Source organism: Babylonia areolata, chromosome 32 (genome assembly GCF_041734735.1).
Source record: "Babylonia areolata isolate BAREFJ2019XMU chromosome 32, ASM4173473v1, whole genome shotgun sequence".
In the NCBI taxonomy this organism is placed as follows: Eukaryota; Metazoa; Mollusca; class Gastropoda; order Neogastropoda; family Buccinidae; genus Babylonia; species Babylonia areolata.
In genome coordinates this window covers 22,066,750-22,076,749 of record NC_134907.1, presented here as the reverse complement: position 1 = coordinate 22,076,749, position 10,000 = coordinate 22,066,750, and the positions used below count along the sequence as shown (strand labels likewise).

General features: G+C 50.7%; 1 protein-coding gene across 8 annotated transcripts in view; it reads left to right on the top strand.

Annotated features, from left to right (window-relative positions):
- Window positions 1-10,000, top strand: part of LOC143276450 (uncharacterized) — a 65,775-nt gene that overhangs the window by 28,243 nt on the left and 27,532 nt on the right. For 7 of the 8 annotated variants that reach the window (XR_013053577.1, XR_013053578.1, XM_076580949.1 and 4 more), the window contains 5 exons: window position 1; window positions 1,200-1,285; window positions 2,817-2,928; window positions 4,317-4,436; window positions 6,944-6,964. The exon at window position 1 is cut by the window's left edge and continues 146 nt beyond it. Coding sequence is in view for 6 of the 8 variants with exons in the window: in XM_076580949.1 (XP_076437064.1) it covers window position 1; window positions 1,200-1,285; window positions 2,817-2,928; window positions 4,317-4,436; window positions 6,944-6,964 (340 nt within the window). In the remaining 2 variants the exon portion in view is untranslated. The remainder of the gene's footprint in view (window positions 2-1,199; window positions 1,286-2,816; window positions 2,929-4,316; window positions 4,437-6,943; window positions 6,965-10,000) is intronic. The other variant, XM_076580950.1, reaches the window with a different exon arrangement.

Here is a 10,000-nt window from a genome sequence, read left to right as displayed (position 1 = left end):
GGTGGGGGGGGGGGGGGGGGGGGGGGGGGGTGTCGGTGTGTGTGTGGGGAGGGGTGTGTGTGGGAGGGGTGTGTGTGTGGGGGGGGTATGTGTGCGGGGGGTGTGTGGGGGGGGGGGGGGACAGCACCAGGGCTTGGTCATCGCCAAGAACGACAAAGGTGGGGGTGGGGGGATGTCGGTGTGTGTGTGGGGAGGGGTGTGTGTGTAGGAGAGGGGGTGGGGGGGGACAGCACCAGGGCTTGGTCATCACCAAGAACGACAAAGGTGGGGGGGAGGGGGGGTGTCGGTGTGTGTGTGGGGAGGGGTGTGTGTGTAGGAGAGGGGGTGGGGGGGGACAGCACCAGGGCTTGGTCATCGCCAAGAACGACAAAGGTGGGGGTGGGGGGATGTCGGTGTGTGTGTGGGGAGGGGTGTGTGTGTAGGAGAGGGGGTGGGGGGGGACAGCACCAGGGCTTGGTCATCGCCAAGAACGACAAAGGTGGGGGTGGGGGGATGTCGGTGTGTGTGTGGGGAGGGGTGTGTGTGTAGGAGAGGGGGTGGGGGGGGGACAGCACCAGGGCTTGGTCATCGCCAAGAACGACAAAGGTGGGGGGAGGGGGGGTGTCGGTGTGTGTGTGTGGGGAGGGGTGTGTGTAGGGGGGTGGGGGGGGGGACAGTACCAGGGCTTGGTCATCGCCAAGAACGACAAAGGTGGGGATGGTGGTGGTGTGAGTGTGGGAAGGGGGGTTGGGGGGACTGCACCAAGGGTTGGCCATCACCAAAATGACCAATGTGGTGTGGGGGGGGGGAGGGGGAGGGGAGGAGTTGCAGCATCAAGTGTTGGTCATCTGTAAGAATGATGATGTGTGGGTGTGTGCAGGGCATGTGGGGTGGAGGAGGTGGCAATGGTGTGTGTGTGTCGTAGGGGGGGGGGTGGGGGGGGGGGAGTTAGTTGTGTATGAATCTGTGTTTGGGGGATGTGTGTGGAGAGGTGGTAGTGGTGGTGGTATGTGTGTTTGGGGGGGTATATGTTTCAGTGGGGTACAAGTGCATATGTGGAAGTGGGGATGGTGGGGAGGTGTGTGTGTGTTGGGGTGGGCTACACATGGAAATGGTGTGTGTGTGGGTTTTGTTTTTTTTAATGCGTGTGGTTATGTGTTCATGTGGGTGTGGCTGCGATGTGCAAAACAGTGACCTGACTGTGCCCTGTGTGTGGACAGATCTGGAGGAGGACCTGGGCAAACCCCAACTGCAGCTGGGCTTCATGTGTTTCCTGGTGGACCAGAAGACCAACGAACACTTTGTGGTCAGTCCCTCTCAGGGGAAAAAACCCTATAAAAATCACATACGCATACATATATACACAGACTCTCTCTCTCTCTCTCAAACGCACACACACACACACTCACAAAGACATGTGCATGTGCACGCACACACACACACACACACTCACACACACGCATGTTTGCGCACACGCATGCATGCACACGCACACACACACACACACACACACACACACACAACACACACCCTCCCCCTCTCCACGAGCACTTTGTGGTCAGTCCCTCTCAGAGGTGGGGGTGGGGACCTTTCAAAGTCATGTGCATACACATACACACACTCTGTCTCCCTGTCTCACACACACACACCAAGACACGATGCGTGCGCACACACAAAAACAGAACAACGAACACTTTGTGAAAAAAAAACCTATAAAAGTCACATACACATACATACACACACACCCAAACTCTCTCTGTCTCTTACACACACAAACACTCGTGTGTGCACAAACACAAACACAGAAGACCAACAAATACTTTGTGGTCTGCCCCTCTCAGAAAAAAACCCTTTCAAAGTCACATACACACATACCCACCCACCCACCCACTCCCACCCACCCACCCACCACACACACACACACACACACACACACACACACAGCCACACACCCACTCACACACCCACACCCACACACACACACACACACACACACACACACACACACACAAGACCTATGAACACACAAGCACATAATTAAATGTATTTAAAACTAAATTTAAAAAAATCATGTCACATGCAACTGTAAGATGACAACTTTCAAATATACACATACTTTTTGAATGTGAGGCAAAGCCTTTTATACTGTGCTTTCTGGAAAAAATGTTAAAAGATGTTGTTGAGATTTTCTTGTTAATGCTAACATTTTCTGAACATTTTGCTTTACAGTCTAGCTGGACATTTGCTTTAAAAAAAAATTGCAGTTTATGTTGTATAAGTTTTGCACTTTTTTGTACATGATTTTTTGTTTTTGTTTTGTCTAACACCACACAACGTGGATAGATGTTAAGCTGAAGAAGACGCAGGTACATGACAGGTGTGCAAACCACTCACTATTCCTGTCATGTTGCTGGTTTCAGGAGAGACACAGGTGTGCAAACCACTCACTATACCTGTCATGTTGCTGGTTTCAGGAGAGACACAGGTGTGCAAACCACTCACTATACCTGTCATGTTGCTGGTTTCAGGAGAGACACAGCTACATGACACAGGTGTGCAAACCACTCACTATACCTGTCATGTTGCTGGTTTCAGGAGAGACACAGGTGTGCAAACCACTCACTATACCTGTCATGTTGCTGGTTTCAGGAGAGACACAGGTACATGACACAGGTGTGCAAACCACTCACTATACCTGTCATGTTGCTGGTTTCAGGAGAGACACAGGTGTGCAAACCACTCACTATACCTGTCATGTTGCTGGTTTCAGGAGAGACACAGGTACATGACACAGGTGTGCAAACCACTCACTATACCTGTCATGTTGCTGGTTTCAGGAGAGTCGAAAGCTGAAGTTCTGGTATGTGGACGGCACAGATTACTACAACCAGGTCACCACGGCTTACGAGTTCTTCAAGGAACTGGTGCGCCCGGAAAACTTCCCCAGAGGTAAACTTACCAGGGGGTAAAATTCCCCAGAGGTATATGAAAACTTCCCCAGAGGTGAATGAAAATTTCCCCAGAGGTGAAGTTCAGAGGTAAATGAAAAACTTCCCCGGAGGTGAATGAAAATTTCCCCAGAGGTGAAGTTCAGAGGTGAATGAAAACTTCCCCAGAGATAAGTGAAAACTTCATAGTTAAATGAAACTTTCCCATGGGTAAAGTACATGAAAACTTTCCCAGAGGTGAATGAAAACTTCCAAAGAGGTAAATGAAAACTTCCCCAGAGGTGTTTAAATGAAAACTTAGGAAAAAAATCACAAAAAAATACAAATCCCCTGTACTTGACACACTGACCCCTCTTCTAACGTCGTGTGTATGCCCAGCCCCCTCCCTCTCTTCACAGCCCTCAGAAGCTGAGTCACTGTCAGTACCTTTTTGCTGGTAGCTTTCTTCATTGCAGATACTTTATTCAACGTGTACATAAACATTATCCTCATCGATGTCAAAACTTTCAGTTTGAAGCATTTCAATCACTTCAGCAGCAGTAAAGAACTGCTGTCGTGATGTAGTTTGCTCCAGAAATTTCCACTTCTGTCGCCTGCGATGCCATTTTCAATACGTGTGCAGATTAGCTTGTCATGTGGGGTACCAAGGTCAACGGCTGGCCAGCGAGTGTATAGTCATGGAAACCTTGCGAAGAAACTTTCCATTCGACCCTTGACACGTTCGCAGTGCCCGGTGTAGCGGCGATTTTTATGCTACCCCATGAGTAAAATGTGGACAAATATTTAATTGTCGAAACCGCTGTAGCGTTACGTCAGATGTGTGTGTTCTCTCTGTGTGTGTAGACTATGTGGGATTCATCAAGAAGTGCATGAAACAGATGTGTGTGTTCTGTGTGTGTGTGTGTGTAGACTATGTGGGATTCATCAAGAAGTGTATAAAACAGATGTGTGTGTTCTCTGTGTGTGCAGACTATGTGGGCTTCATCAAGAAGTGCATGAAACAGATGTGTGTGTTCTGTGTGTGCAGACTATGTAGGATTCATCAAGAAGTGTATGAAACAGATGTGTGTGTTCTCTGTGTGTGCAGACTATGTGGGCTTCATCAAGAAGTGCATGAAACAGATGTGTGTGTTCTGTGTGTGTGTGCAGACTATGTAGGATTCATCAAGAAGTGCATGAAACAGATGTGTGTGTTCTGTGTGTGTGCAGACTATGTGGGCTTCATCAAGAAGTGCATGAAACAGATGTGTGTGTTCTCTGTGTGTGCAGACTATGGGATTCATCAAGAAGTGTATGAAACAGATGTGTGTGTTCTCTGTGTGTGTGCAGACTATGTGGGATTCATCAAGAAGTGTATGAAACAGATGTGTGTGTTCTGTGTGTGTGCAGACTATGTGGGCTTCATCAAGAAGTGCATGAAACAGATGCAGGACCAGCGCTACAACCTGGCCAGGAAGATGGACCTGGAGATCCAGCACCTGGAGCAGGGGGAGGCACCCACCTCACCTGGTGAGTCACCTGGTCTGTCTCCCCCCTCTGGACCCACCCCTTCCCCCCCCCCACCATCTGCCTCCTGTCCTCCTCTCCCCCCTCCCCTTCCCCTCCCCCACCTGCTGATTCAAGTCTTTTCCTCCACACCATTCCCCCTCTCTCCATCTCCCCCCCTGGTCCCCTCCCTCCTCACCCCAGCCTCACCTGATAGTTCTGTCTGTTCCACCCACCCCCACCTCTCTCCATCTCCCCCTCTGACCCCCCCACCCCCACCCCTACCTCACCTGATAGTTCTGTCTGTTCCACCCACCCCCACCCCTCTCCATCCCCCCCTCTGACCCCCCCACCCCCACCCCTACCTCACCTGATAGTTCTGTCTGTTCCACCCACCCCCACCCCTCTCCATCCCCCCCTCTGACCCACCCACCCCCACCCCTACCTCACCTGATAGTTCTGTCTGTTCCACCCCCACCCCTCTCCATCCCCCCCTCTGACCCCCCCACCCCCACCCCTACCTCACCTGATAGTTCTGTCTGTTCCACCCCCACCCATCTCCATCTCCCCCTCTGACCCCCCCACCCCCACCCCTCTCCATCACCCCCTGTGACCCACCCACCCACCCCACACCCCTACCTCACCTGATAGTTCTGTCTGTTCCACCCACCCCCACCCCTCTCCATCACCCCCTCTGACCCCCCCACCCCCACCCCTACCTCACCTGATAGTTCTGTCTGTTCCACCCACCCCCACCCCTCTCCATCACCCCCTCTGACCCCCCCACCCCCACCCCTACCTCACCTGATAGTTCTGTCTGTTCCACCCACCCCCACCCCTCTCCATCACCCCCTCTGACCCCCCCACCCCCACCCCAACCTTACCTGATAGTTCTGTCTGTTCCACCCCCACCCCCACCCCTCTCCATCACCCCCTCTGACCCCCCCACCCCCACCCCTACCTCACCTGATAGTTCTGTCTGTTCCACCCACCCCCACCCCTCTCCATCACCCCCTCTGACCCCCCCACCCCCACCCCAACCTTACCTGATAGTTCTGTCTGTTCCACCCACCCCCACCCCTCTCCATCACCCCCTCTGACCCCCCCACCCCCACCCCAACCTTACCTGATAGTTCTGTCTGTTCCACCCACCCCCACCCCTCTCCATCACCCCCTCTGACCCCCCCACCCCCACCCCTACCTCACCTGATAGTTCTGTCTGTTCCACCCACCCCCACCCTTCTCCATCACCCCCTCTGACCCCCCACCCCCACCCCTACCTCACCTGATAGTTCTGTCTGTTCCACCCACCCCCACCCCTCTCCATCACCCCCTCTGACCCCCCCACCCCCACCCCAACCTTACCTGATAGTTCTGTCTGTTCCACCCCCCACCCATCTCCATCTCCCCCTCTGACCCCCCCACCCCCACCCCTACCTCACCTGATAGTTCTGTCTGTTCCACCCACCCCCACCCCTCTCCATCACCCCCTCTGACCCCCCCACCCCCACCCCAACCTTACCTGATAGTTCTGTCTGTTCCACCCCCACCCATCTCCATCTCCCCCTCTGACCCCCCCACCCCCACCCATCTCCATCTCCCCCTCTGACCCCCCCACCCACCCCCACCCCTCTCCATCACCCCCTGTGACCCACCCACCCACCCCACACCCCTACCTCACCTGATAGTTCTGTCTGTTCCACCCCCACCCCCACGCTGCCAGTTAGAGACATGGTGGGTACTCCTCATGAGTCTTCAGTTGTTTGGGGAACCAGAGTCCATGACAGTGAGCATGAAATATCTATCTCCCTGATTACGAAAATGTACAAAGCAGATATTTTTCTTTCTAAAAAGAAATTCATTTTTTTCCGGTGGATCTCTTTTGCACTGTATACGGGCACTCCAGGATGCTCTTGTGTAAACAGTGTTCTCATTTCAGTGTGTTGCAGAAATGTTGCACACTTGAACACATTCATGTCCACATAGTAGTGTACATTGTTATTTCAGTGTGTTGTAGAAACATTGTGCATATGATCACCTACACGGTCACATGTTTGTGTCATTGCTGTGTTAAATGACCTTCACAAATTGTCCATGCTTAGGTGGACATACAGTATGCACTTACACCAAACCAAATGTGTGTGTGTGTGTGTGTGTGTGTGTATTTATATTGTAGTTTGATTTATTTATGATTTTATCATTGTGTTATTTATTTATAATGGTCATGGTGTTTGAATGTTGTACTTGAATAATTACATCACTCAGTGCACAGATTTCGCATAGAGAAACAGTTTTGACCTGATATTGACACTGTTCAGTTCAAAACTGACATGATGATGCAATCTGAGGCTTGTGCGTAAAGTAGCAGTCTGTCATGTGTTTGAAATGTCAAGCACCAGTCAGTGCGCTGGTGGAAAAGTAAAGACGGCAGTGTATTTGTCATGGGATTCTGTGCAGTATGATGACTTGTAGCCATGGATCTTTGCACTAACAGCCGTGTGTGTGTGTGTTTCACTGCTTTTGTCTGTCAGGAATAACTCCAGAGATGTTTGGTAGGTGACGGGTTTGTGTGTGTGTATGTGTGGGTGTAATTAATGTCAGTGTTGTGGCGCTCACAGATTGTATGCTTGATTTTATTGTGTTTTTAGAAATGGTGATTTTTTTTTTTTTTAGTGGTTTGCATGTATTGTTGTGTCAGTGTATGTGTGATGTGTGTACATGTGGGTAGGGGGTGGGTGGGAAAGAGTGTAGGGAATGGGGTAGAGAGCAGATAGTTTGGTGATCCTAAACTGGAACATGAAAATCAACCTAAGCTGGTGATCTTTATCATGAACATCAACCTGAGCAAGGGATTCCATCTTCATGTGAAATGCATCATCCACAACTGATGTGTCGCATTCGTTGTACACTCTGTGGGTATTGTTTCAGCTAGTTAAAGGTCAAAGGTCCCATAGCCTTCCATGGCCTTCAGGGCGGTGAATTCATGTCCACTGTGTCTAGGGCTGGCCATAGGAAGGCAGTGAATTCATACCCACTGTGTCTAGGGTTGGGCATAGGAAGGCAGTGAATTCACATCCACTGTGTCTAGGGCTGGACATGGGAAGGCGGTGAATTCATATCCACTGTGTCTAGGGCTGGACATAGGAAGGCGGTGAATTCATATCCACTGTGTCTAGGGCTGGACATAGGAAGGCAGTGAATTCATATCCACTGTGTCTAGGGCTGGGCATAGGAAGGCAGTGAATTCATATCCACTGTGTCTAGAGCTGGGCATAGGATGGCAGTGAATTCATATCCACTGTGTCTAGGGCTGGACATAGGAAGGCAGTGAATTCATACCCACTGTGTCTAGGGTTGGGCATAGGAAGGCAGTGAATTCATATCCACTGTGTCTAGGGCTGGGCATAGGATGGCAGTGAATTCATGTCCACTGTGTCTAGGGCTGGGCATAGGAAGGCGGTGAATTCACATCTACTGTGTCTAGGGCTGGACATAGGAAGGCAGTGAATTCATATCCACTGTGTCTAGGGTTGGGCATAGGAAGGCAGTGAATTCACATCCACTGTGTCTAGGGCTGGACATAGGAAGGCAGTGAATTCATGTCCACTGTGTCTAGGGCTGGACATAGGATGGCAGTGAATTCATACCCACTGTGTCTAGGGCTGGACATAGGAAGGCAGTGAATTCATATCCACTGTGTCTAGGGCTGGACATAGGAAGGCAGTGAATTCATATCCACTGTGTCTAGGGCTGGACATAGGAAGGCAGTGAATTCATATCCACTGTGTCCAGGGCTGGACATAGGAAGGCGGTGAATTCATATCCACTGTGTCTAGGGCTGGACATAGGAAGGCGGTGAATTCATATCCACTGTGTCTAGGGCTGGACATAAGAAGGCGGTGAATTCATATCCACTGTGTCTAGGGCTGGACATAGGAAGGCAGTGAATTCATATCCACTGTGTCTAGGGCTGGACAGGAAGGCAGTGAATTCATATCCACTGTGTCTAGGACTGGACATAGGAAGGCAGTGAATTCATACCCACTGTGTCTCAGGCTGGACACAGGAAGGCAGTGAATTCATATCCACTGTGTCTAGGGCTGGACATAGGAAGGCAGTGAATTCATATCCACTGTGTCTAGGACTGGACATAGGAAGGCAGTGAATTCATATCCACTGTGTCTAGGGCTGGACAGGAAGGCAGTGAATTCATATCCACTGTGTCTAGGGCTGGACATAGGAAGGCAGTGAATTCATATCCACTGTGTCTAGGACTGGACATAGGAAGGCAGTGAATTCATACCCACTGTGTCTAGGGCTGGACACAGGAAGGCAGTGAATTCATATCCACTGTGTCTAGGGCTGGACATAGGAAGGTGGGGCCCAGTCCTCTCCTGCCGTTTTAACCTCCCCCTAACCTTCAAGGTGCCGAAGATTTGGAATGCACAGTTGACCAACCAGAGAGGAAGAAACACCAGGAAATCATCAGCAATAGCGGCATGAGACCTGACATAGCACTCCACTCCAAGGCAACGAAACAAGCGATTCTGATTGAGTTCACTGTGCCATACAAAAGCAGAATGGAGGAAGCCCACATCTACAAGACTGTGAAGTATGCTAGTCTAACCAGCAGCCTGACAGAATCTTGCTTCCAAGCCAAAGTCCTGGCCATAGCAACTGATGCAAGAGGGTTTGTGAGCGCATCTGCCTACAGCCTCATGAAACAGCTGTCGATTTCTGGCAGAGAGAGGACGTGGGCTCGCAAGGCAATGGCAGAAGCAGCGGAAAAGAGTTCCACTTCCAGCTGGATCTGGTCAAGGAAGAATGAAAGTAAACTTCATGAGGATTAAATTTCCCTTCTCAGACTAGGTGTATGACAACTCAGTGGTTAAACCGTCTGCCAGAAAAGGTGACTCAGTCCTGAAGTGGTGACCACCCTGGAGGTGTGGGTTCGAACCTGCTGGGGACCAGGAAAAAAAAAAGGCGGCAATACAGTGGCATCCAGGAGTCATGACCTGGGTGCGGACCGGCCCCCTTAGAGTGTAAGGAGTTAAGGGCCGAAACACTTGACTGAGGGGGGCTTCTTCTCTGAAGACCTTGTACTGTCCAGCTCTCCCTAGAGTTTCTTATCCCAGCTGAATTGTAGTGTCCATTCACAAGTGGGTGGAGTGGGGAAAAGCAAAGGGCCTTTTGCAAGGACAACAGATGGGGCCTTCAACCCTGACCACTATTTCAGCTTGTACAGTTGTTGTTTGTGAGTGTTGTATCTGACTGTAATGTGATCATGAAGGTGCATGTGTTTGTGTGTGTAAGGTGTGGGGTGTCGGGGGCAGGTAGCTTAGTGAACCCATCCATGAGAATGATCCTAGGCAGGAAATTTTGATATGAACTGCTTTGTCCACAACAGATGTGTTGTATCAACCAGTACAGTAGTGGTTTGTGATTGTTACGTTTGATTTTATGAATGCGAGGGTGTGCATGCGTTTCTGTTTGCATGAGTGTGTGATAGTGTATTCACTATTGTGTTTGTGTGTGTGTGTGTGTGTGTGTGTGTGTGTGTGTGTGCGTGCGTGCGCATGAGAAAGAGC